This window comes from Anas acuta, chromosome 18 (genome assembly GCF_963932015.1).
Source record: "Anas acuta chromosome 18, bAnaAcu1.1, whole genome shotgun sequence".
Lineage (NCBI taxonomy): Eukaryota > Metazoa > Chordata > Aves > Anseriformes > Anatidae > Anas > Anas acuta.
The window spans coordinates 10,718,069-10,746,060 of record NC_088996.1 but is presented as its reverse complement, the minus strand read 5'-3'; the positions used below and the strand labels follow the sequence as shown (position 1 = coordinate 10,746,060).

Sequence of the window (27,992 nt, the reverse complement as noted above, 5' to 3'; positions counted from 1 at the left end):
GTTTCTCCGTTTCCACCAGCTCATTATTAAGGCATCCTCTAAGGCTGAAGGAAAACAATACAGGGGTGAAGGGGGAAAAAAAAGAGACTGATTGCGTTTAAGAATTTAAATCATTTTATTGCTTTACCTGCCATTAGGACAATCTATAACAAAAGGAATATAATATATTAGCACATACAGTAAATCAGACTTATATAGTCAGGTAACAATACAAAAATGGTCCTCTGGTTGACTATAGCTTTCTAGGGCAATAGACTTCATAAATTCGCTAAAGGTGGACTAGCAAAAAATTACTTCTAAAGCCCTGAATGTTAGCTAAGGCAAAACTATGCCAATTGTGGTTTCAAACATATTTAAATTGCACACAAAGGTAAAGCTATAACTGTGAATAATATTTAACTCAGACTTAGCTGATTTTTCTTAAAATCTTGTAGGTAAAACTACAAAAGGGAGTAAACAGCAAGCTAAAAAGATGCAGTAGTGAAATTTGATTAGAAAGCCTTATATAAAAAAATGTGCATTTTTTGTGGAGCTCTAACTAGTTTACACAGTTTTTGGTGCTTTAAAGTAACGTGAAGAACACATGAAGGAGAAACCTGGATAGAGTCAAAACTGAAGGGAACAGTTTTAACAAAAAAAAAGTAGCATTTGCTTACTCCTTAAGGGCTCTGGCAGAAATTGTCTACTCAATATCTTCTGAAAAGAGAACTCAAACCACAAGCATTTAAATCCCACTCTTGGAATTTCATGTTTGGAAATACCACGAAACCTTTTGTAAAAGCACAATACCCTCAGAATTATTTAGCATCAATTAACAGACTGTTTTTGACAGGCCTGGGAGGAAGTCTGTTGAATTTGCATTCGCATCATCTTGGAAAGGAAATAAAATGAGGGCTCCATCATTAAGAGTAGTTGCACAACAAATGCAAAACTGCTTGCTGTCACTCCCAAATACAAACCTACACTACTTTTATATAAATTACAGTTTAAAGGAAACTTTAAAAATTGCCTACCATTATCGAACCGTGGAATTCAGTAAAAACTTTCAGGAAGTACTGGTGCGCACAGAGTAATGTAACACAAAGCTGGTAAATACTGAAATACATTTAAGACTCCGCAACATATTGAACTTGGAAAAAAAAAAGTATGAAATCTGTGTCATGGAAATTGGATAAGCAAGGAAAAAGAATGCACCTTTTGTATTTAAATTAGATTCATGATCAGTCTTTTTTAAAATTATGAATTTAAAAACAAACATACTTAAAATAACTGAGCGCTGCAGGAAAGTCAAAACATTCACTTTTTCCACCTCACATTCTCCACCAAGTATAATGGCATCTGTATGAACCAGCAATCTCACCCCCTGCAATTAATGCTGGCCATAAATACCCAAAGTTTAAAATTTCCCTGGTTTCGAAGGGTCACCTGAACTAATGATCATTTAAAAAAAAAAAAAAAAAGGAAGTTAACTGAGGAATAACAAAGCAAGCAAGAGTCACAGGGGAAATAAAACGCTTGCTTCCAATTTCTGCATCAATCTAGGACTTGAACGTTAATATCAGCTAGAGAGCTGCACCATTCTTACATCGATCTACGTACTCGAGACCAAAGTTAGGCATTTAATGCAATATTTGGTTCTTGCCACTTTGAACAGGAAGTTCCGAGTGGCAAATCTATCAAAGAGAAAACAAGAGAAATAATCAGTTGCGGCAAGTCAGCAAATTAAGTAACAACTGCAGTAGTTCACCGGAACTATTAACCTTGAAAGCTTTGATTTACACTTGACAAAAACATAACTAAGCAACCTTAAACCAGCAGACACAGGAACAATTATACTGTTAAATTCCAACTGTGGCTTTCTTAGCAGCTGATGCCTCACAATTGACCCCAGGATTACAGTACCCAGAAAATTAAAAAAGAAAACCCCAAGCCCCAAGAAGCTCAATTACAAGGGCAGTTCTCATTTGAAAAGAAATACAGCAGATTATGACCACAGCCTTAAAGTCTGTCCAACAGCTTGAGAAACACCTTTAGATTTCCACCCCACTCTTCCCAGTTACCTCCTTACTCTATGGCAATTGGCATGGTGCCTGGAGACCTCTTCTTCAGAAAAGCAAGGCTGCATTTGCTGCATTTGCCCAAGTTGGACGCAGTTGCACAGAAAGAAGCCGTAACAGCAAACATCTCCATAGAACTTTTTCTATTTATTTAATGGGACAGAGAGCACAAAACTAATATGCTCTAAATTAAAAGTAGTGCCATGAAAAGCAATTTTACCTTTTTTTTTTTTTTAAACAGACAGGAAGCTGCAAATGCCAGTGGCAATGTGGCTCTGCACAAGGGTAAGAAAGCAGTGTGCATTCGTGAAGCATGTTTCTGATAGGGAGGAAGGTTTCAGACAGACAGCGATACAAAACTGTTGTACTGCTGGATGTTTCGCTTGAGAATATCCGAGCACGGACCCAGGACACGTTCAAATCGGGGTCGATCGAGCTTTACACATTTCAACAGGCCACGAGCAACAACTGTGGCAGCACGGGGACGGTTCATCAACAAAGCTATTTCACCTAGAGCAACAGGAAAGTGCGAACAGCATTAAAAATTGAGGTGCAAAGAACCAAAGAAATTACCATGTTGTATTTCAAGCTGCTGCAGGAATTGAACCGAAGTTAATTCGGGTTTTAACGCTGATCAGAACAAGTGTCTAGTTACGTTGTAACTTACGTTACAAGTGTATAGTTACGTTGGAAGCAATTGTGAAGCCAGATTAAGAAAAAAAACTTTATGAGCAGACTGAAGTGTTTTTTTTTTTTTATTTACCAGTCCGTCTGCATTCAAGTCTCTGAAGACAACCTAGAAAACTTTCAAGTTTCTATTTGAAAAAGGGTCACACCTCAGTTAACTATGTAATTTTCCTAACCCAGTACTCGTTTTTTTAATATGTAAGGTATGCTACTGTTCAACCCAAACTCCTCAGACACAAAGGACAAGACTGCATTATTGATGTAAGACTGTTAATGCACAACACAGAAGCTTTTGACATTTAGCTAGCCAAAAAATCAAGAACGCAACCTTGCCATTGAGTGGTACAAAATGAGCATCCCAAGCCTGGGATTCCCATTTCATAAGCTGTGCACAAACACGCCAAAAGCTTTGTTTCAAATACCTGTTACAACCACTAATGTGTTTTGAAATTAAGTTTTCTTCATGCTGTTGTTCCCTTTGGTGGTAACAGCTATGCTAAACAATCCCAGCAGCGGCAGGAAAAAGCCCACAACAACTTTCAGGCTGGTTTGTTTTTAAGCAGTTAGACTGGTTACCTTCATATTCAGGACTGAGGAAAGAACTCAGTGTTCCTCAGAGAATAAATTTGCCTGCATTATCAGAAGGGATGTTCAAAAGGAAGGTGAAAAAAACTCTTCCTCTGTGCCCAATTAAAACCTCAAACTCACTAGCCTCCAAAACAGAAGCTTGCAAAAGAGTAAGCAGGTTCTAAAGGAGAGTAAAGTCCTTGGGGACAGATCTGCAGCACCTGAACACAATGGTAACATTTAGTGTAGTAGTAGGAAACTCAGGGATATACATCAGGGGAAAGCTTAGAAGAGACCGAAGCTTGACAAATGTAGAACAAACATCTGGTACTAGTTACTGAGACCTAAGCAGATCTTTCAGCAGACCTTTGGCCTGAGCCAGCACCATTACTGCACTCCTGAGCTCATCCCACTTCAGGCCTTGCAACAGAGTATTTGCTGGTTACATCATCTACAGAGCTGGAAAACTGAAAGGACAGCCAGAAGGCTTTTGCAAGAGGACAATTCAAAAAACAATGAGAGGATATACCTTAAACCTGAGGAAATTGTTGTTGTGGGCTTTTTTGTTTGTTTTTTGTCTTTTTGTTTTTTGACAGAGGGGAGAGTTTAAACATTACATAAAAGCTGGTTAAACAGTGAAAGGGATTGCTCAGAGAGGCCGTGGGATCTCCACCTCTGAACACACAAAGAACTAAACTGGACAGAGCCCTGAGCAACAAGATGCAATTTCAAAGTTAATCCTGCTTGGAGTAGGGAGTTCAGACCCGATGACCACCAGTCCGTTCAGAATTGCAGTAACCCACAACTACTTCTCTGTAAGGTGCATGCACACTCCAATGCCAAGTGACTGATACTCACCTGACACTGAGTGAAGCAAGTGAATTAGCCAAAACAGCGTTTAAACAAATCCATCCCATTACTATCACCCACACAGCACAGGTAAAACTCTGACGGGGGTTATGTGATCACTGTTGTCACGACAGAACTCACCAAAATAATCAGAAGGTGCCAGTCTGCCCACTTCAACAAATTCTTCGTTTTCTGATCGACGCTGTAACACTGCAGCTGTGCCCTTTAATAAATCACAGCAATTAAGCAATTGGAATTTCTGATACCACTTGAAACATCAAATTCCAGAAGGAATGAGTTGCTTTGCAGAAATAACTGTTCCGATATCTCAGTCTTTAAAAACCACTTCACAGTTCATGCATAGTTCACCAGACTGCTCCATAGGAACAGCTGGTCCTCCCTCTTCTTTAAGCTTAAAACATCTCGGGTATTTACTTACCACAGCACTGATTTCTTCCCATTTTTCTTGTATCAGTAAGAATATTACAGTAAAAATAGCAAAAAGAGAAGGCAATGATACCACTAGCAAGACATTACCAGCTATCTAGAATGCGTCTCCTCTCTCCTAAACAGGACAAACTGGGTTAAGCCAGAATTTTTTTTTCCTGGAAGTACCACTTGTAAAAATAGTCAAGCTAAATATAAGCTTTTGCATGTCCAGCAAGATTGCATCTCATGAGCAATTCTCAAAAAGTACATTCCTGCATTTTGTTTTTCTCCAAATGTCTATTTAGGGACAGAATAAGCAACGTTAAAAATATTAAAAAACACTTAGGACTTTCGGCCTTGCTTACCTCCAAGATGATGAAGAATTCATCTCCCGGCTCTCCCTGGACCACAATCTTTTGCCCATCCTCAAACTGTACCGGTTCTAATGCATCAGCTACAGTTAGGCGCTCCCACTTGTCCAGAGATTCTAGAGAGTTAATAGATCATTAATAACTTGTTTTTCTGAGGTACAAGCTATACTTTTTCATCTGTCTTTACAGAGAAGACAGCCTACAAACAGTTATATTTGTGTATCAGATAAAGATTTCAATTGGAATTACTTTGGAATGATACAGAAAAAAGCAGTACAGGCTTTACAGTCTGCTTCATGGATTACCACAACAGTCGGTATTCATCATAATGCTACATAACGCCTTAATTGCAATATGGCAATTTATTCCACTTCAGAACAAAATCTTCTTACTTACCCAGTATAGACACTTTACTAAGGAATTCCTCATACATCTTTCTCTTTCTCAAAGTACTCCCCTATGGGGGAAAAAAAAGAAAAAACAAAATTTTTTTTTTTGTCTACATCTCATTTGATATGAGGTTTCTACCTAACTTCAACATAAAAATATACAGCTTAACCAGACGTTGTGCATCCTGTCACACACACCCCAAGCCCCACAAAACCAGGTGTTTTCAAATTTCATTATTTCGGTATTATTTCAGAAAGTTCAGCAGCCTTATTTATTATGGTCTTGACATTGCTAAAATGTATAATTGTATAACCTTACAAAGATTCACAACACCCACTCAAGTTTTTCTACAGCTGTTGTTCACACACACACAACTTACAAATGGAAAGCTAGAATAGGAAAGCCAGAATACAGAGCAGAATCTAGACAACTGACAATTTAACCAGGAGGTGTTATAATTTCAGTCCAGTGAACTACACCGCATTCATAGCGCTGGAAATGTTTCATTCCCTAATGCAAGGCTATCCCCTGCCCCATTCCCGTATGTGCATGAGAAGCGATAAGCTTTCTGATTGCACATGATAGCAGGATTTTGAATAAACAACCCCAGCAAAAGGTAAGCAGATAAAGAGTCAGGTGACCAGCAGAAGTTGACCGAACAGTTAAACCAAAAGCATAACTCCAGGTTAGCACACAGCTCCTTGAGCTAATTGCATGAGCCATGTCAGCTAGAAAAATACTTGCCATCAGGATCCTTCTGTAGCTATCTCTGTCAATGCCCCACAACTTCACATTCGTCTTCGCTTTGACAGTTGCGGCACGAGGAGTTCCATATATAAGGGCAAGTTCTCCAAAGCTTCCACCCTCACCGACACTGGTTGCCCACTCGTTGTTCACATACACCTGGAAGGCAGTGCATGGTGCTAAGCCAAAGCTCACAGCATCTTGCAAGCCAGTTGAAGACTGTGTGAAGCTTTCGTTACCCTGCATTTCCTTCGTAATGAAGAAAAATTCTCACATCTGTACAGTGAAAGGGGACCATTTTGGGGTTTCATCAACGCTTTAGAGACAACCCCAAAGCCAGCCAGAAGTTGAGTTTTCATTGACAAAGGGACTGTTCTCTGTATCACGTGCACAGAGACTACACATGTAAACTCCAGAGACCTTTGGGTAGGAAATAGAATCTAAAAGTCTCTGTGAAACACAAAGAACTCAAAAGGACTTAGAAAAGGCTGTCAGAGAAAATTGTGGATGGTTTGGATTGAAAAATAAAAAGGCTGGTCATTTTTATAGTCTGTCCCACACCTTAATTTGACTTCTCCCTACACCTATTAAGCATTAGGATTCTGTTAGCATCTGAATCCTTCGTTTTGAAGCTCAACACAATATACTCAGTCTGTACAGACAGACTGAGCTGTCACTAAGGAGTAAAATAGCTCCAAAGCAAAAGCTTCTACAGTAAGAATTTCTTAAGAGAAAAGCTGCCAAAGTAAGGCCCTGTAAGAGAGGTCTACAAATACCACACATCATTAACAGACTACCAGTAATGCTTACATCCATTTCTCCTTGATCAACAACATAGAAGTTATCACCTTCATCACCTAAAGATGAAAAACAAAAGAAGAATTAAAAATAAACACTAAAAAAGTAAAACCAGGCAAGTATTAGTGCTTTTTACAAAATTGGCACCTCTGCCAGCTTTGATGTGTAGAATGTAATGACATTGGCAGAGACCCATTTTACACAGTTTGCAGGGTGAAATTTCACATTTTGCTGATTTCACACTCCTCTTAGTTCTGTGAAAGAGGACATCTACTGGTATGCAGTATATCAGCAGCACTTCCAGGAACACTGGAAAGGCATACTGGATCCAAAAACTGTCGTAATGTGTTCTACAGAGCCATCAATTCACAGTAAATAACACATGCATATTCCCACAATGACTCCACTCTCTTACTTTACAGCATGAGCTGTGCTCCAGGTAACACAGCAAGACTCACTGCATCCAGGCAGTTTTTATTTCCAAAGAAACATGCAAACACCGTCACCAGATTAGAGCCTGCTCACCACCTCCATCTTATTTATCAACGTAAGCATTGCCACTTGCCTTGCTGTATGACGGTCTCGCCTGCAATGTAAGTGACGGGGAACATCGCATCAAAGATGTCACTGAAAGAGGGATACCGGGATTAGACAACTGCTTTGACAACTGCAGCATGTGCAGCAACCTAATCTAGTGGAAGATGCCCCTGCCCACCGCAGACGGGTTAGAACTAGCTGATCTTATAAAAAAAATCTGCCACCCCAACTAATCTGCGATTCTGTGCATACATTCATACATCTCCAACCAGCCATTACCTTCCCTGTAATTTCTGTACTGTTACACTGACTTATAAAGAGACTAGGCGGCTTTGTACATTACAAAACATTTAGCTCTTCAGAAATCTGCACTTTAAGATACTTTAAGACTTCTACAAAGATTTATTCCTACCTCCGTTCGTTGTCATCAAGATGGGCAAACAGCACATTCTTCTCAATAGCTTTTGCCAATGCAGCCATAGTCTTATAATCTTTTGGAATAACCTAGGACATAATCAGAAAAAGTTACTATTGAAATTCCCAAAGAAAAAATTTTGTATTCCCCAGGATAAATAAATGAATCAAATTGCTACAAAACTCTGACCAAGTTTCTCCAGATTCTTTCAAGCACTATAGAACTAATAAATAAATACAGTCAACATTTACAGCCAGTTTATTCAGAAGGTAAATGCAACCTTGAACTGTAAAAACATCATTCCATGCTAACATTGTAGTTTCTTCTGCAAGAGTGCAAGTGTCTGTTCAACCTGTTTCCCTATGAATAGCAGGGAATCTGCTCTGCCACTAGGCTAAACTTAATATTGTTGCAGCTGCTGGGTAACTGGAAGCACTGGGTGTGTATATTAAAAGTATGTATAAATATATAAACACATTACTTCAAAGGGAACAGGTCAAAGTTCCACACAAATGGTTTAACTGAATGCCAGTTTATCCTAACCTCCAGTGACAGAGCCACAGGTCTGCTTTTTACAACCATCACATGACTTAACAGACCACAGGAGCTTAAGTGCGACTTGACACACTGGGTAGTAAGTGGTCTTAGGTAAACTCTTAGATTGCAGTTCCAGTTCCTGGCAACATTTAAAAAAAAAAAAATAGAGCACCTTTCTAACATAAGACGCAGCATCCTCTTCTGTGTAGACTTCTGCACTGATGGCCCCACGTCGTCTTCGACCCTTAACCACAGGGTTCACAGGAGGAGGAGGAGAGATTTCATCCTCCCGTGAGTCTGAGCGTGAACCAGACTTCTGTTGGTTCAACAACTGTTTTGTTTCCTCCTGAACAGGAAGGAAGAGATATCTGTGTCACTTAATCCAGTACAGCAAAAAAGCAGTTAGATATCACATTCCAATTTAGTCTGCCAGTGCAAGGGAGCTTCCTGTGTACTCTTACTTAAGGCAAGCAAGGAGATTAGAGTAAGCAAGATCAAAGCCCTTTTCCAAGGAGATAGAAGATACGCCTCTCATAACGTTCATCTCACAATGGTGTTTATTTTAATAAATGACACTACTGGTTTGATAAATTAAGAGGTATAAACTTGATTCTACTTTCCACTAGTGCATTCAACAGACAACGAAAAAATCTGCAAATGATAAAGACACATTCCCAATAACAAACCCAGGAGCTCCTTCCCTCTGCTGCAAGGTATTGAGCCTTTTTTCCTTTGAAAGGCAAAAGGAGGACTCCTCATAAACATATGTTACACAAGAACCTTCTGAAATAAGGTGAAGCCATGGACCAACTCAACACTTGGTAACATCATTTATTTTTGGAGAAAAATATCAACACTGCTTACAGAAGAGGTGGAAGAAGGATGCTAAAGGCCAAACAGTATTTTTTGCTCTCCCCCCCACCTCAAACTGCAGATCTGTAAACTTTGTACAGACCTTTCCCTTATTTCCCTCAGTTACCTTTTGTGCTGTGTCATAGTAATTTTGCAGAAAGCCAGCACATTTCCAGTCAAATGAAGTCTAGCTAACCTGACGCACAAAGACTCGATTCTTTTAGTAAGGTGAATCTTCTGGTACGTAAGATCTGCCTTTAAAAAAAAAAAGCCAACCTCAAAGCCAAAGCATTTGAGTCATAGCAGCTCAAATGACTTTCTGCCTGCTTTAAGGAAACAGTTTTGGGATATGCCTTAAAAGAACAAGGAGTCATCTGTTCTGCAAGAACTCGAGGCGCGTAAGAGCTGGGTTTGTCCTGGTGTCCTTGATAAGGCTGTCCCCAGCCCTGTTGGGCAGCTTGGCTGCCACACTCCTCCCCGGAGGTACACAGCAGCTATTTAAAAACCAGTATAACACCACCACTTTGAGGAAAGAGACGTCAGATAACCATTACAGGGAGTTTACATTTTATACCTCTCGGATAGCCCAAGAGCACCGATCTGTCAAACTGCACTTCGCTTCCTGCTTTCTGTCCATTAAAATAGTGCTACATTTCAAAGCCATGGGGGCAAGATGTATTTAAAGCCTCGGCACTTTTAAAGTGAGTGAACGTCAGCTGCTGGATCTCTTCCAGCATCACAGAAAACACACAAACACTGAAATCCTGTAACTTTCAGGGACAGAAGCACTACAGTAACATCAAGCCAGGGAGCTGTGCATCACAAGAGGCTCGCCAGCACCATGGCCTGCTTGAGGAACTGCACCATGAGATAAAATACAACTAGTAACTGCCTGAGCTGAGCTTTAACATCATGTTAAGTCTGTTAAGGTAGGACATGGACATAGAAAGGTTACAGGTGGAGAAGATAAAGTATTAAAGTATATTAGCTACTCTAGACAGTCTATTTAAACACGTATCAAGAGGAAGCTGACCCCAAAATGAGACAAATCACCATGTTTGCGTTATGCATTGCAGGACAACTCCGTGCCACGTAGGAAGGGACATGCTAGAAACTCACTGCTTTCCTAACAGCAGCTTTCCATGCATTCATGTTTTTAAAATACACCTTGTATCATTCCTGACACCAAACCACACGTATTACGCCACTGGATCCAAGATAAATCACACCAGGCCCTGACAGAAAGGAGCGACAGCTGTTATTCTCTGATACCCTAGAATATAACCAGTCTCATTTGCATGAGAAAACGTGTTTGAACGTGTTTGTTCAAGTTTAGAAACTGCTAGAAATAAAACATTTACTGGAGAAAGGCATTAATTTTGCTCCGTACTGATTAGTACAACCATCACTGGGATTTTAAAAAAGTTTTAGTACTAACTTTAGCCTACACATTGCATCCAAATATTGAGCTTTCAACTAACAGAGCAGTCCAGACAAAGTTTTCATTGTCAGTGACCACTAACTGTAAGCTTAATTTTTCCTGACAGATAAGAAATGGCTATTATTAAGCCCATTTAAATTATTAGTTGCAAGTAAGAAATATTAAAGTAATGAGCCTCACATAACCACATTTGAATTCTACCAGCTACTGAAGACAACCATGATTTCAGAACTAAGTTCTGCACTGTGTACCCTGGTATCTGGTAATTGTTATTACTCCAGAACAGTTGTTTTCTTCTGGTTAATTTGTATTTAATTTATACCATCTCTCCACATATTTGGAAGAACTCAAGTTACAAAAAAAATGCAGCGTTAAAATTTCTGCTAGACATTTAGGTATGAGTTTGTGGAGACAGGGAAGTGATGAGGAGCAGGTGTAGTGCTCAGACATCAATCACTGGCTTTATAACTGAGTTTTCTATGCAGTCCCACATACACAAAACAAGTCCATGGGACAGTAACAGTCTGCTACATTTCCACAGCTCAAACCAGATGACACAGCACACCCAGCACTGGGCAGCTTTTAGCAGGCGCTGCTGTTATCAGACATGCTCGCACAGCAGCAGAAGCCTTGGTGCCCCACAAATTGATTGGGTGCCATTTCATCTCCGTGCAGTAATCAAATTCATGGGAAAGCTCTCATAACCGAAGAGGAGATGCAAATTCCTATCGTAGCTCTAACTGCTTCAGAGGCAGTAATTTTAATGTTGTAGAACACAAATTCAAAAGCGTGTTTAAACGTCTTCAATGTATTGCACTAACACGTCAATGAATCAGCTGCGAAGAGATGACTTGTCAGGATAACTAGGGAGAAAATAGAAACCCAGCTTCGGTTTTGAATCAGGTTCATTCAAAAGTCAGTCTTAATAAAAACTTAATCACGCTGCATCTCGGTCTTGCTTTCGTTCAGTGTAACAGATTAGCAGATTTAAAGAGGGATATTGAAAAGTTGCTCTGCGTTACCAAAGATGTAACAGACATTACTCATGGGAAGTAAAATGGATTGTTCCACACGTTTTTGCTCAGCCAGAACTACACAGCAGGTTAGAGCTGGTTAATAACAGTACTTAGCATTGGTGCTTTCCAGACAGGGGTGTCAGAGGAGCTTGTTAACGTAGCGCAGGACACCCACTGCTCTGTTACCTGATAGCTATTAAGGTCCAACGTTACCTGGTCAAACTGAGACCGATCCATTAGACTGAATGGTGAAATTACATCAACAAATCCGTAGCAAGTTTTAAATTCAGTAAATTTGGAAGAAAAAAGCTATGGTTTTCACCATACTACAGCTGTACTAGTCGGGATGTATAACCCACGCCAACACTACTCATAATAGAAGACTGAACAAAATTGAAAGAGTAATTTGAGGGCGATAAACATTACCCAACCAGTTTTACTTTCAGCTTCCTTGTAGGCTGACAGAGTACACAGACAGGCTATTTGCACCAGAACAAAAACATCAAGAGTTATTCAGCTCCAAAATACACGTGACTACCAGGATGACAAGCCTAGCCCTGAACGCAAAGGCAAATTAAGTTCCCTTTAAAACTAAATATGTTGAACGTCAGCCTGCTATAGAAAAGAACCTAAATATTCCTATTTTATATCCCTACACATGGATTGGTTTACAGCTTGTTCTAAGTGCAGTCAGTCAGTTTACTGTGATAGTTTTTAAAGTGAGTTTTTTTTTTTTTAATTTACCTTAAACATTGATACAAAAATCTTTAGAATCTATCCATGCTCAAACCCAAGAATATGAGGTGGAAAATAGGCCTGGTAACAGGTGGGGACAAAGGATTTTTAGGAACATGATTACTACCTGGTTTGCTGCTGGAATTTTGAAAGAGAACGTACACAAGATGTTACCACAAAAAAAAAGTCAGATATTTGTATTGGGTCTGGCTGGAATGTTAACTTTCCCAGCAGCAGCCCATACAGTGCCGTACTCTGTACTTGTAGCTGGAACAGCAGTGTTATCACACCAGTGTTGTGTCTGCTGCTGAGCAGCAGTGGCACAGTATTAGGCCTTTCTCTAACCCTCCTAGGGGGTGGGCAAAAGGTGAGGAGAGAAACATCACTAGGGCAGCTGGCCTAAACCAATCAAAGGGATATTCCATACCATGTGATGTCACACTCAGCAATAAAAGGTGGAAACAGGAAAAAGAGGGGAGGGGTGGGCTCTCGTTTGGAAGACGTCGGTCCTCCTCTCAAACACCGGCTGCGTGTGTTGAGGCCTTGCTTCAAGGACGTGGTCAATCATCGCTCATTTGTGGGAAGTAGAGAGTAATTTCTTTCCTCTGCACTTCCATATAGCCTTCATTTATTTTGTTTGTTTGTTTTCCTCCCTTCTTTTTATTTTCCTTTTTTTTCCCCTCCCTTTCCCCTTTCCCTTTTTATTTTCCCCTTAGTTAAATTGTTAGTTCATGGTAGTCTTTAAATTGTTAATTGTTAGTCATGGTAGACAAAGGATTTTTAGGAACATGATTACTACCTGGTTTGCTGCTGGAATTTTGAAAGAGAACGTACACAAGATGTTACCACAAAAAAAAAGTCAGATATTATACAGAGTTATTGTCCAGAAGCAAAAACACTTCTCAAACACACTGTGAGCTGCAGGAGGAGAGACTGCAGGGTTTAATCATTTTCTACTATCTACCACCAACACTTCCATTAGAAGACTGCTTCCACTACACAGTTATGATCTCTAGCATTAATCTGTCTTCTTTACTCCAGCAATTAGTTATAACTACCTAGAATAAAAATAAGATAAAGATACAGCTCCCATACAAAACAAGCAGTTAGAGCAGCACCAGCAAATGACTGCTGTGTAAGGTCACAGCTACATCATTTACTGATGACATGTCCTGAACACACTGGTTATAGCCAGCCTTTCCTCTGCAGCAGCCCTTAAAAAACTCACGTTTTCATAGCAGCTTTTTCTCCTATCTGCTAGATACTGATGTACACAATGAACTATTCAAACGAATGTTAAATTGTTTCAGATATGAGCACTGAATGGACAGAACGCTTTCCATTCCCAAGATCACAGAATGTTAACAAGAAAAACACCAAAGAGACCTTGAGGAAAAACAAGAGGAACAACAAGAGGAACAAAGCTGGGACAGTAACACTGAACTCCCAGCAGAAGGCAGAAACAGGCTTGGTCTCCTACAAATTTGGAAACCAAATACTTCCATTTGACTTCAGCTGGGCTTGGGTAACTACCACTGGCTGACTGCTTCCCTGCAGTACCTGAATCAACATAAATAATTTGTCTCGATGTAAGAAACCAGTGACTATTGCCAGCATCCACAGGGGTCACGCACCTCAGATATCTGACCACAGACAGGACCTCACGCCCTATTAGCTTGTCAGTAAATACTAGATGGGGATTACACCTGTATCCTTGTCAGTTAATTTCTTGCCCTAAGTCCTTTTTTATGACAAAGGTGCTTTTACACCACGATCAGCTAACAAAAAAATACAGAAAATTGGTTCTCCAAAAGCATCAATTCAAGATCCAAACAGCCAAGAGGAACACAGGCCAGATCTGAGCCTCAGCCGCTACGTCACACTGAGATGGTGTCAGTTTAGGTTGTTCCTTCTCTCACAACACTTATTTTTACCTTCTCCAATCTTTCGAAGTATTCCCTGAGGAATCCCATGGGCCGGTCAGGTCTCACGGTGCATAACTGCACAATGCAATCCTTTAGGAGTTGCTGGATGTTGTGTTTTTGGACGTAAAGTTCACATTCCCGAAGGCTACGCTCCTCCTCACTGCTGCTGCTGCTAGAAGCTGCCATTGCTGAAAGTAAGAGAAAGAGAAGGTTAAATAATCAGAGGAAACAAGGATGCTGCTGCTCAGTAATCAGGCACGTTGTGCTGCCTGAAAGAAAACGACGTTGCATTATCATCTTCCTGATATCAGAGTGTAAAACCATCTTTATGACAAAGTTAAATTGTGAGAGAAAAAGTTAGGAACTTATTTAGCACGTGGGATGAAATAATAAAAAATCTGGATGCTCTGTAGACACAAGCAGAATGGGAAGAGCATTTGCTTGTGCTGGAAAAGCTTCAGTAACCCCAGCTCTCTGAGCACTTAGTCAGGAAAGGTTTCCATCTTAACATTCTGCTGATAAAAATCTAAGATTTTGCAGGATTGGAGGCTCACTTACAAGCAGCGTTGCGTGGCCTGTGTGGGGTGCTGTGGTTTAACCCAGCAGCCAGCTAAGCACCAAACAGCCCTGCACCACTGGGATGGGGGAGAGAACAAAAAAGAAACTAGGACAGGAACGAACAAACAAGTGATGCAGAAGGCAAACGCTCACCAGCAGCTGACTGATGCCCAGCTTGTCCCCAAGCAGCAGCCCCCAGCCAAGTGCCCCCATTTTATCACTGAGCATGACGCCACGAGGTCCAGGACATCCGGACAGCCTGGGCCAGCTGTCCTGGCTGCATCCCCTCCCTGTTCATCCTGCATCCCCAGCCTCCTGGAAGCTGAAACACCCCTGGCTTTGTAGGAGCACTGCCCAGCAACAGCTAAAGCAGCCACATGTTATCACCGCCACTTTCCTCCTAATTCCCAAACACAGCACCGTAGCTGCTACTATGAAGATTAACTCTGTCCCAGCTGAAAGCCGGACACGGGGTCAAGGGGATTATGCTCAGGAGATAGGTGGGTGGAAGCTGGGAATCTGAGAGGCGAGCATTAAAGGCATTAGGAAGTGAAACGTGGAACACGGTAAGGTCAAATCAGAGCAAGCTCATCGACTGCCAAGGCAGTTCGTTAATGAAAGTTATACGATTAGAAGAGTTTCTCCTAAAATGCTGCTCTCCGGTTGACATTGTTCCACACCTCATAACTATTTCACTGCAATCCCCAAAACGTTTTTTCAGCTGTAAGTTACCAGGAGCACACCTTTAGGCATACCCATTATGATACCAGGTTTTCAGGAGACTTTAAAATTACGGTGCCAGCTGTAGCACTTTCATAAAAGCGTTTTTAAGCAGCATGGCTTTTTTTCCCTTTTGTTACAATTTTTAATACATTTGTACGTATACATATTTATAAGATACGTTCATCTCAGGCCATTTTTTCATAAAGCACTAGATGAAGAATTAGGAAATCATTTCCCAGGGCACTTTTGATGAAATACAGAGACAGTTACCTGGTGGGGGGACAGCTGCAACAGCTCAGGAACACACAGCAAGATGCGTTGATCCCAGGATCAGCTTCTGAAAGGAAAAAAACGGAGTCAGAGGGGGAGATTTGGGAGCTGCCAGGCCCTTGGAGCAGTCAAAGCAGGCCGCTCAGCACCACACACAGCACCCGGCCGGGCGCTGCGGGCCTCAGGAAGGCCCCACACAGCTCCGGGGCCCGTGAAGGGCGAAGGGCGGCGCTAATTAACGCGCTCCAACCCTAATTACCGGGGGTCGGCGCTAATTAGCGCCGATCCGCGCCAACCCACGAGGGCCGGCCCTGCTTAACCAAGCCCCCCGCGCTGCTTAACGAAGCCCGGCGCTAATTAAGCCACCTGAGGCGTTCAGACAACGACAGATAATTAAAAAAAAATAAAAACAAAACACGCAAAAAACGACCCCGGGCCCTCCCCCACCGCCGCGCGGGGCCTCCCCCTCGCCCCGCTGCCGGCCCGGGGCCGCTCCCGGCGGCAGGGCCGGACCCCGAGGCCTCCCCCGGAGCCTCGCTGAGGCCTCACGGCTCCCACCGAGCCCTCCCCGGGCCCGGGCCCGGCTCCCACCTGCGTGGGGCGGCTCCCGCCGGGCCCTCAGCGCCCCCCGGCCCCGGCCCCGGCCCGGCCTCGGCCTCAGCGACGGCTCCCAACGGAAACGGAGCGCGCCGGCCAACCGCCGCCCGCCGTGACGTCAATGCGCCTCGCTCTCGCCCCGAGCGCGGTCGCCATGGTAACCTTAAAAGGGCATGGCTCGCAGCGAGGTTTGGCTACGGGAGGGTTAGAGGGAGAGGGGAGTGCCGCTTTAAGAGCACCCCCAGGTTGGGGTGTTGAGGGGAGCGGGCGCCGCCTGGTGGGGCCCACAGGGTGGTGAGGGAGGGCTGCGGGCTGAGCAGTCCGCCATTAGCTCGCAGGGGAGGTGTGTGACGGAAAATTTAGGTTTTGGGGGTTTAGGGCGCGTTTTGAGGCTAGGAGGCGGTTGTGACAGACCACAACCAGCCCCCGAGTTCACGCGCCTTCAGTCTTCGAAGGCTTCTGAGGGTTAGGGGTTAATCAGAAGCCAGAGTGCAGGAGTTTCTGACACTAAGCCAAAAACATGAGGTTTTACAAAAAAATCAAGCCCGTCTCAATGCGAATTGTACGGAATCCTTAATGTCAGGCACACAGAGTACAGCACACTATAAGCAAATAACAAATTACATGCTCAGCTGGTAACACCCCGTAACAAAACCAACATTTTTCTGGAAAGAAACTGAAAAAAGTTCCATGCAGTCACCCCTACACACTTTTTTTTTTTCCTTTTTATCCTCGCTTTTCTCAGGCCGTCTGTCACTGTCACATCTCACTCCTCCTTGTTTGGACAAGCCCTGGTGTTTTTGGAAGGGATCCCATCCGGAACAAGGCTCAGCCCCACACGTGAGACCTGTTCCGCAGCGTTCCCTTTGTGGAGGAAAACAGCAGCACACCCCGCTGCCATCCTTCCCGTGCCCTGCTGCCATCCTTCCCCCACCTCTGGAGCCAGAGTTCAGGTGGCAATGCCGTGGTTTAATAAAAGGAACAGAGCTGGCTTTCAAAAGGAGCCTTTGCGATGCCAACCTGAGGTTCCTCACGTTTAACCGTGCACAATTCCTCCACTGAGTCAACTGTGACTTATCTCTGGAAGTGAAATCATACTCCTTGTAAGCATGTGTTTGTACATATTCATGGGCTGTTCAAGAGGTAAGAGAAAAATAAAAAGAAAACAGAACCCCATTTCATTGGGTCTGCTCTGAATTACAGTCAACCTCCAGCCTTAACTGCCTAATTAAATAATAAACATTCCCGAGTAAATAACTTGCATTACCGTCAGCCCTGTTCCCACAACTTGCATTTCCAACAATTTCACGCGTTGGAGTTTCTCATGGAGCAATCTGTTGCCCGAGGCGGTGGCTGCTGAAGCACAGAGGCCTGCCAGCACAACATCCCACTGCAGGGCCCAGAGAGAGCGGGGCAGCGAGCCTCCATGAGGAGAGGGACTGTGCTTTCACAGAACCATACTAGCTCCTTCTGCTTACATGAATAAGAACTCCATAAAATCATGTTTCTATTCAGCTTCATCTAAAACACCACTTCATAATGTCCTTTTCAGGAAGGTGTAAGTCAGTCCTTGCTCAAACCCCAGTGGCAAGCACCATGGGTTAGCATGGGGGTGATTTCAGTGATGGTAACCCTCACAGGCTCTTTGTGGTGAGCCGTTCGTTTTCCTAAATGGGTAAATACCAGCGGAGTCTGAGAATGGACAAGGAGAGATGGCTCCCCAGGCCCAGGCAGGGGCTGCAAATCATCAGTGTGGCCTTGCAGGGAGCTGCAGACAGGACTTAGATTTTAGCAGCCTGGTTGCTGTCATTTTTAAACCAAGAAACTGCCTGAAGTATAATATTTCTGGGCAGATTCTGGAGTAAAATGGCAAAGGTCCATATCACAGGCAAAACTGATCCTTGGTCAGCACCCACAGGAGTCAGTAGTTATGTCAAGCCTAGAACTGGTTTCAAACAACAGTTCCTATTTCTTCTCAAGACAAGAGTTAAAAGGACAGACACTTTGGATGTGTGGGAATCTGTGGCCTAAAGATATTTAAGTCCCTGTAACTTAAGAGGACTCGGTTACGTAAATAACCTCGGAGAACCTGGAACAGTATCTCTACTCATTTTTATGCAGTATTGTGTGTTTGGCTTATGTCGTTAGCCACTTCTGCTTCAGCTTCACAAGGAGGGATTCAACAGCACTATTTTCATTATTAAAACCAGCAGCCCTCTTCAAGATCGTCGCAATTCTCTTCACCAGCTGAGTGATAATGCCACCTCATCATTCTTAGGCATTTCACTCACCTCCATTCTGCATTAAGTCATGGAGGAGACGTATTCCTGGTCCCTTAAAAGACCAATAAATTTCTCTGTAAAAAGCGTCTGAAATATCCCAAGAGGGAAGATTTGTTTGCTTTTTAACAAAGCTTCCCAGAAGTTCTTACAAAGACTAAATTTATTACCATAATTTTTATGGTGCCATTTATCAATGTGGTGCTCAACAGCAATAGAAGCTGAGAATGGTCACTGGGAAGGGAAAAATCAAGGCTTTGTGCTCTGCTTGCCACCATGCAATCATACAAACCCCAGAGAGATACTGACTGACTCAGAATGATCCTACAAGCATAAAGCCTTGTGGCGTTCACCAAGGAGGCCGATGAGAGCAGGCTGGCACAGGGCTAGCCACAGGGAGAGAAGGCTGCACATGGAGCAGTGAGGATGGCGTGGGGCACAAGGAGCAGTGCTAACGGGACACGAAGAGCAGCTTGAAGTGGCTGAGGAGTCACTGGATCCATCTGAAAGGAAAAAAAAATCAATACAAACACATCACTAGGCCAGAAGAAATACCTCCGTGAACGATTGTGCTCTGCCAGCAGGGCAGTGATTGGGGAGGTCAGGGAAGAGAAGATTGAGAAATAAAAGCACAGAAATCGTCTACCCCTGCTGTGGTCACAGAAGTAAAAGAGGTTCCCGACAGGTTCTTCGGTGGCAGCGGAGTTAAGAAGGCCTGCAGGTATCCGGAGCGATGCACGGCAGCTATAACTGCAGGGATTTCTCCTGAGGATACCATCCCAATGTGATATCCTTATCTGCCCATGAGGTGCCAACAACCAGAACCCAAAGAGGCACAGCCCAATGGGCACACTGCTGTGTGCTGCCTTGGGGTGGGGGAAACGGGGAATTAAAATGCTTTACTGATCCTGGAAGGTTTCTTCTACCAGCAGAAACTGCCATCAGTCCCAACAGCCTCAAATTCGCATCCAGCAGCAATCACAGCCAGAGGACAAAAAACCTGTGAGCTCGCTGCGGACCCTGGCAGTGCCAGAGGCAGAGTTCACGCTGTGTGCTTTGGATATATCTCCTTGTAATTTGGTTTAAGCTTTAACAGGCATAGCAAGTAGCCGTCTCTCGCTGCACGCCACGTCCCACTGAGCTGATATGATACAGTGTGATTCATAGAAAGATCCATAGATCGGGAGCCAAAAGGCAGAAAAAATCTCGTACTGTTTAACAAGAGACTGTTCAAGGGCTCCTGGTGTCCATGCCAAGCCCTGGCATTGTCTGTCTGTATGGACTTGACAGCTTTTTGGTAGGACACTTCAATTTTCCACCTGCAAGGAGGGAAATGGTGCTTGCACACAGCGATGCACACTGTGCCCAGGTGGCCTGAGCCTCTGGGTGCGTGGCAGTGTGAATCAATCCCGTGTCAACATCGGTAATTTTGCCACATGAAGGAGGAACAATGCAGAGCAAGGAGCTGGTATGATCACAACCTGTGCCATCTGGCAAACAGCTTCGTGCTCTAACCCCGTCATCACCTGTGCTGGGGGTTAAAAACCTGCTCAGACCCTGGAAGATGGTGCACGGATCCCAGCTTTGGTCCTGCCCCCCATCAACGGGGCAGACAGCTGTGAGAAATGGTCCCCGCTGCAGAACCAGTTTGCTTTGAGCAGCAGATCCCAAATCATTTCCATATGTTACTTTGAAGAAGAAAACGCCTGGTAAGTCTCAAAGCGGAGCAACCGAGAGCCAAGGCAAAAAAAAAAAAAAAAAAGCCCTGAAGTGCCCAGATCCTAAAGATAGGCCAGCCAGGGAACCCGCTCCCATCTGCGAGACGTGCCTGCTGCGGCACAGCCCTTCAGACGCTCGGCGTGGTTCCCAACAGGAAGGTTTCCAACACCCATGGGGCAGCGCTGGGAACATTTCACCTCCTGAGACAATGCTAAAGAGCTCAGCAGCATGAGGAAGGCAGCGCAGCCAGGGTGGCATGATTATCCCAGGTATGTCACCCAGCTCCTGTCCGTGTTTGTTTAAGGATGGGCTCAGGAACAACTGGAAGAAGCCGTGATACCCTGATTAAATCCTAACACGGATAATTGTGTTCTGCCTGCTGTTCAACCATGTTTAACCCGAGCTCCACGTTCTCCCTTTCTTCTGAGTTATGGGATGGCATCTCGGTTAGAAATTAACCTGGACCTCAGCAGCAGGGCAAGAAGACCCTAAGCACCCTTCCTAGGTTAACCAGTAAAGGCAAATCCTGATGATATTTAATGGAAACTCCCTGCCCTGTGTGTGCACACACCTCGAAGGACTTTGAGGGCTCTCAGCTCCAAGTGAGGACGAGGATAAACGCAGTGGGAAACAGATGCAGGGCAGAGAACCGGGAGAGAAAAAGCAGCAACTGAAACACCGCAAAAAAAGACCCAGTGGGGATCAGTCCTCCAGAGAGAGGGAGGGGAGAGCAACAGGTTTGTGCCTCCTGCGACTTCCATGCAAATCTTCTTTCATTTGCATGGTTAACTTCACACAACCTCTGGGCAGCCTCAGCAGTTCGTGAACTGCCCGAGCAGCTGCAGATGTGATTCTTGACTTGTAAGGTCTCTGACGCAAACCGAATGAAAGAGCAATGAGATAGCGAGCAGCTACTGTTGACTTCTTTTCCAAGAACGCCTGTGAAGTACTACCACTGTTTGTTTTGCAATAGAATGTAAATACTTCCGCTGCAAAGAATCCTCAGTTCCCTGGCTTTTAACATAAAAGCAGGCTGGGGAGAGCTCCCTCTCAGAGCATCATCTGTGACACAGTTCTGCTGCAAGCTAAACACACACAAAAACCTTTAAAACAGTCCTTTGCTTATGTGCTTGTCTCTGAAAGCAGGTGGCAAAGTAAACACATCATGGTCAGAGCCACCATTCGTGGTCTGGACCGACATCCAAACAATGTCTGGACTGACATCTAACAAACCGGCCACAGGAACCAGCGATTTCTGATGTAAGCCCGGGCCTCCCTCCCCGCCTCACACACTGCTCCCTCCCCACAAGATAATGGGATGTTTTTGCAGATGGAAGGAACCCGGTTTAAAAACAATAGGTCTTTGAAATGTCAGCTACAACTTGCCTGGCATGTGGACTTGCCTGGCATGTGCTGCGAGCCACAGCAAGGCACTACAGCCTTTTTCACTCCTAAACTGTACCCCTTGGATCTGAAGCAGCACTGATCAAGAGACGTGGGTCTAGTTCCTGCTCTGCCACTGATTTCCAGCCTCTTGTGGAAGTCACTCAGCCTCCCTTCAACTCGGCTTCCTGCAACAGGGGGAGGATAAAAGCTCTTTCTGGACTGAGGATGAATCCATGAGATGTTTGCGTGCTCCAGTAATGTATTTATTACACCAACGTTTTGTGCCATTTCTCCTCAGAGCCCTTTCTTGTCACCTCTAGCACGAAAAGGGACAAAGCCACCCAGATCACGAGGCAGACAGACGTGCCAGGAGCTTGGCCAGGTGAGCCTGCATCTCCAGGTGTTATCCTTCCAGCTTCACTCAGCAGTTGCCCCCTGCCCTGGTCACAGCAGGCTGTGCAGGAACCTGCCCACCCCTCCGACAGGGCCTCTCTGTGCTCCCACTGTCCCTTTCACAACGTTCTCGTTCTGATCTCTCAGGTCAGAACATTCTTTGGTCTTTAGGTTAATTACAGAGGATTTACAATTAGTGCTGTGCCTAAAGTTAAAGGGAAGGCAAAAGTTTCTCTGCCCCCTTTCCAATTCTAACCCCTTTGCTCTCTGTGGCGCAGGTCTTGTGGTTCTCAGCTGAAGACACTCCAAAGACTATAAAGACCCTGGCGTGTACCTCGGAGACACGAAGATCAGCAACCCAGCCCATACCTCTGCTACAAGCAGTGCAGCGAGCCAATTTGTGAAAGCCTCCAGCGAGATAATCTGTTACCAGGGTAAGTGTGATCCCCTAATCCTAGCCAGGGAAATGGGATGTTCTCTGGAGTGAGGACAAGATAAGGAGCATTAATCCACCTTGCAAGGAGAAGCAGCACTAGGTTGCAAGCTCTTCCCTGACCTTGGTGAGCACTTCTGCAAGGGCTGCTCGCAAACAACAGCGTGGTAAATGGCAGCACTTTGCTCAGGGTCAGCACCTAAAACTGAAAAGGCAAAACTACCAGAAGCAAAGCTCCCAGAAAACTTTGGTGAGTGGCTGTGGAGCCAGACACGACTCAGCTCTGTCCTTCTATCACCCTGACTGACATAAGTGCCAGCAGGTAACTCACAAGGACTCAGCACATCTTTCCTGGTTTCTGTAATTAAACAAAGTGCATTGAAACTGCTTTATGCACATGGCACACACATCTTCTGTGTGGCCCTTTCCCACTCCCCAAATACCATGTTAGAATCCATCCAGCCTGATCTGCAGACAAGCCAGTCTGCTTGATAAGTGCCACCAGTATGTTCTGTCCATTGTTTTGTTGTTTCTCTGCACCCTGATTTTTTACATTTGGTACAAGACCCTTTGGTGCAGGGTCTAGGTCTTACGATCAGGGTTCTTCCAACCTCAGAGTGGCCACGAGGTTGTGTCAGGAGGGGGTTAAGCACAAGCAAACTCCGAGCAATGACATGGGTGAAGGTCAGAGGATGCGTGATGTTTGGGTAAAGGCTTGATGAGCAAGACCTTTCCAGTCCTTCTCTTGAAACCATCAAAAGGTTTATATAATTTCATGACACAGGAGCCAGCAACGTCTGTTCTTGCACATAGATTCAAAAACCGGATCAGTAGGTCAGGTCCAGCTGGCCTCAGCACCAGTTTGGACTGTGGGAGCTGTGACAGGACTGGGAATTCATCTCTAGCAGAAGGAACTCGGGTTACTGCAGCTTCATCGCTGCATCAAACCCAGCTGGGCTGCGATGGCTCAAGCACCCGTCCATCTAACTGCAGTTCTGATACACCAGGAGAGCTCTCGGTGCAACACATCTCAGCAACAGATTCAGGTTTGTTTAAGAATAAGAACCCAGCACAGTTACCTGACGAGAGAGGAGAGCTAGACCTGATGGTCTAGCTATAAGGAGTAGTTCCACATTGCTCTTTATTCTCAAATGTCATTTTCTAAATGAAGCATTCCTAGGGCTGGGAGGGACAGCGTTTGAGAGACTGTCTCAGAAAAGGACAAACAGATCACCCCATCTCACTGTTATTCAACATATTTTATGCATAAATAAATTGTAGGAATACAGACTATGCAGTAGAGGGACAAAAAAAATAGGAATCCTTAAAGATCATATTACATAAAATTCAGAGACCTATAATCATAACAAAGAACCTGACCAGAGGAGGGGAACTTCTAAAGGATTTAATTGTTTTTATCAGCTATCAACGTGCAGCAATTGAAGATTGTGAACATCAGCTAAATGGAGTGATCTATTTGGAAAAGCCACTGGCATTATGCATATACAGACCAGTTCTCCACTTTATTTGCACTTTTCCACGGTAGAAGGGGGAAAAAGATAAAAAAAAAAGAAAAAAGAAAAAAAAAAAAAAGGAAGAAAAACAGAAAAACAGCTGTAGCAGGAAAATGTGAGGTATAATTAATTCCCACATTCCTGTACATAAAATATTATTATCAGGACTACCTGGCTCTCTCTGAAGTCAGTGTTTTTAAAATACCAAAAGCTGCTAGAGGGGCAGGATAATCCAGAGGGTAACCAAACACTGTTCTTGTTCTCCCCATTCTGCAAGGGCTGTACAGGAGCACTGCCGTGTACCGATGCCTGCCCAGCACGGTGTGTGCATCTGGGCTCGGGGCACCAGATGGCAGCATTTATTGCCTGCAGATCCTAGAGCAGCCGGGCTGGTGGTTTGGTGCTCGCAGTTCATGCTATCAAACCCCCTAAAGAAGGCATTGCAACCCCTTCTTCCTCCTCTGCCTCGCTCATGAGACCACTGGGTAAGGGCGATAAGCAAGGGCAAAGCAAAAGAGTGAGTGCCACCTCTTCCCACTCCTTTCACAGACAATGATTTCTTGCTGTGAGAGGTGCTTGCTCTGCTTAGAAATTCATTTTTTTTTTTTGCCTGTTCCCTCCTGCCTGCTTTTTCCTGGAAGGCTCCAGACCCTCACGGTTATCACGAATACCAGTGAAGGATACTCAGCAGATTTAGCCCCTGCCAAGACCTTTTTTTTTTTCTGTAACAGACTTCATGCAAATACCTGACATATCGTTGGTAAGCAGGCTTTTATCTGATAAAGGACAGCTTGGCTGGAATTTCAACGCTGAACCAGCGGAAAGCCTAAAAGATACCAAAAGGCATCTAACCCTCCTCATGTCAAACAGCAGCAAGCAGGAAACAGAAGGAGCTGGGAGACTGGGAGAGGGCCTCCGAGGCACAGCACCTGGTTTCCCAGCTTCTTTACCCCCATTTCCTCCTCGGGGCTTGAATACCTGCACCCTGGGGTGGAGAACACAAACCAACAGCTGTCCTGCAACATTTCCTGCACTGAAAAACATTCACAACGAGATGGCCACGCTCTGGCCTGGGTTTAGAGTTAACGACTGAGCTGAGGTTGCTACTGTCAAAAATTACTGCACCTGACGTAGTCACTGCAGTCACAGGAAAAGGAAAAGGAAAAGGGGAAGGTCGGGAAAAGGAAGGTCAGGAAAGGGAAGCCAGCTCCTGATGCATTCTTCCCAGCAAACGCACGCATCAGAGCGAGAGCAATCCTTCCTGTGTCTGGCATGACACCCTGCTGGCCCTGCCAGACCCCTGCCCCAGGTGTGACATATCACCAGATCCCAGGAAGGAATTCAGCCCCTGACCCCTAACTACAACATCCTGAAGCTGCATTCCTGAAAACCAGAATTTAACAATTTCTTTACATTTGAGACACCTGATTTCTTCACCAGAAAGACCCACAGCTTCCTCAAACGGCACCTCAACTTCAATTTCGTGCCTGAAGCCCAAGCCATGACCTGTCAGAGACCCTGAGATCTCCAAGAGCTCCTGTGAGACAGCTTCACCGACACACAGAGGAGCAGCTTGCTCTGTTTTTGTCCTGGCCTTACAGCCACCACCACTGCTGTGCTCAAGAACCCCCGTTCCAAAGGCCACCAGAGGTTTTTGCACTGCAGCAGAGGACGAGAACAGTTTGTTTCTCCCACCTCTGCTGATTAAATAGCCCTCGTAGGCAGCTAGCCGAAAGATTGACCAACTTGGTTGCATCAGTCAAGCTAGAAAAATAATTGTTGCCCAAGCCTCGGATGCTTCTGTGGCTCTGCTTTATCTAGGCTTCATTTTAAAACCAGCTCATGGTAGTTTTGTCTGATTACCCAAGCAGCAAACATCCAACCATGGCAGTTGCTCAGAAACTGTTTTTTTGTTGTTGTGTTTTTTTTGAAATACAAGGCACTGACTCCCTTTTTAAAAACAACAAAACAAAACACAACTTTTCCCTGCTCCCCAGCCCTGCTTTCCCTTTGACATCACTATTTCAAAACCAAACTGTGCCGAACCCACAGGGACAGTCTCAGACTGTTCAGAACCAGCTTTTCTGTTTCATTTGCAGCTTTATTAGCGCTCCTCACCAGGCTCCTGTGAACAGAAGATGCTTCCCCCCAAAACATGATGAATTTTGAATGGCTCCCCTGCTGCCTTTGCAGGGCAGTTCTTGCGCTCGACGGCCCAGGGTCAGCCCGCTATCAGCCTCGCTCCAAGCCAGCGCTGTTTCAAAGCTGTTTATTGTCATACTTCCTCCTGAAATCAATCATCTTCACAGTTGCAGGTCTTAAACACTGCAAGGGGAACGTTACGGCCACTCGAAGGCCCACACGCTGCAGAGGGGGATTAATCAGGGCAGCTGGATGTGTCCGCATGGAATCTGCCTCATTTAGATGGTATTGCGTGTGGGTCTTTTTCCAAAAGTCCTGCGGTGCACATCAAGTGATCTAGGACCAATGACTTCAGCACTCACATGAGGATTACTCATCTAATTAGGGGGTTTGCAGGCTCTGCCCCTGCGTTCCTGTGCACTGTTAGTGTCATTGTACTGACTTCTAGAACGTTTGTCATTTAGAGACCGGCTCCACTTTTTTTTCTGTGTGTTTTTTGCTGGTGGATCTGACCCCACAAGGTAGCAGTGGCATTAATCACATGAATAAAGCTTGCTGCGTGCGCAAACGCAGCAAGCTTAGGCTGTAAATTCTGTAAAGAACTAAAAGACTCCTCAAAGCCCTGTTTAGCTAAGGAGGCTGCAACGTGAGGGGAAAAGAAAAACAACTCCCTGAAAGGAGGACTGTCTTGTGTCGCAATCAGCGAGACCGAGCATCATCACAAGTTTTTCCTCCTATCACTTACTCCTTTCATGCTCCAGCACCTTGTCCCTCCAGCACAGTACCTCTTTTGTCCCATTTATCACGCAGAAATGCTTCAAAGGCCTCTGGAGCCTCAGGTCAGCCACAGCTTTGCCCAGCTGGGAGGCAGAAAGTGTGCCCCCACACCCCACGTCCCAGAGACGTTTCCCAAGGCCTGATGCAAACCCCCAGGCAGATGCTGGCTGCTGCTGCCCCTCCTGCACCACACAGCACTGCTAAGATGGGATTTGTTCACCCCTGGTGTTTAATCACAAAGTGGTTTGGGTGGGAAGGGCCCTTACAGCCCCCCACAGGCTGCCCAAAGCCCCCTCCAGGGATGGGGCACCCACAGCTTCTGCTTGAGCCACCTAACCTGTGGGTTAACCCAACCCAACCCAACCCGACCTAACCAACTGAACCTGACCTAAAGCACCTGAACCTAACCCAGCCTAACCCGACCAAACTAATCCAAATCTAATCCAAACTAATGCAACCCAACCTGACCTAACCTGGACCAACCTAACCAAACCAAATCTAAGCTGACCTAATCTGACCCAACCAAACCAAACTGAATCCAACCCAACCTGACCTAACCCAACCTGACCTAACCAAACCCAATCTAACCTGACCTAACCCAACGGAACCAAACCCAATGCAAGCTAAGTGAACCTAACCAAATCCAACCCAACCTGACGTGACCAAACCCGACCTGACCTGACCTAACCCCACCTGACCCAACCAAACCTGACCTAACCCAACCTAACCAGACCTATCCCAACCTGACCTAGCCAAACCAACCAAACCTGACCAAACAGAATTTAACCCAACCTAACCTAACCAAACCCAAACCAACCCAACCTGCCTCAACCCAACTGAACCTGATCTAG

At 44.6% G+C, this 27,992-nt stretch overlaps 1 protein-coding gene across 1 annotated transcript; it reads right to left on the bottom strand.

Moving 5' to 3' along the window:
• Positions 1-96: 96 nt before the first annotated feature.
• Positions 97-16,650, bottom strand: PRKAR1A (protein kinase cAMP-dependent type I regulatory subunit alpha). Its single transcript, XM_068654779.1, has 12 exons — positions 16,493-16,650; positions 15,902-15,968; positions 14,360-14,538; positions 8,554-8,727; positions 7,842-7,933; positions 7,458-7,519; positions 6,905-6,951; positions 6,095-6,253; positions 5,357-5,417; positions 4,955-5,076; positions 4,302-4,383; positions 97-2,567 (listed from the first exon to the last, which is right to left on the bottom strand). The coding sequence occupies exons 3-12, from the start codon at positions 14,534-14,536 to the stop codon at positions 2,395-2,397; spliced, it is 1,149 nt and encodes a 382-aa protein (XP_068510880.1). The 5' UTR covers positions 14,537-14,538; positions 15,902-15,968; positions 16,493-16,650; the 3' UTR covers positions 97-2,394.
• Positions 16,651-27,992: the final 11,342 nt, after the last annotated feature.

Bases quoted from the DNA above. Each gene is read 5' to 3' on its own strand.
- PRKAR1A (XM_068654779.1), bottom strand. From the start codon at position 14,536: ATGGCAGCTTCTAGCAGCAGCAGCAGTGAGGAGGAGCGTAGCCTTCGG. The intron at 5,418-6,094 runs GCAAGTATTTTT...TTTCCCCCATAG, and splicing joins GCTACAGAAGGATCCTGATG to GGGAGTACTTTGAGAAAGAG. The intron at 4,384-4,954 runs GTAAGCAAGGCC...GATTTATTAAAG, and splicing joins AATTCTTCATCATCTTGGAG to GGCACAGCTGCAGTGTTACA.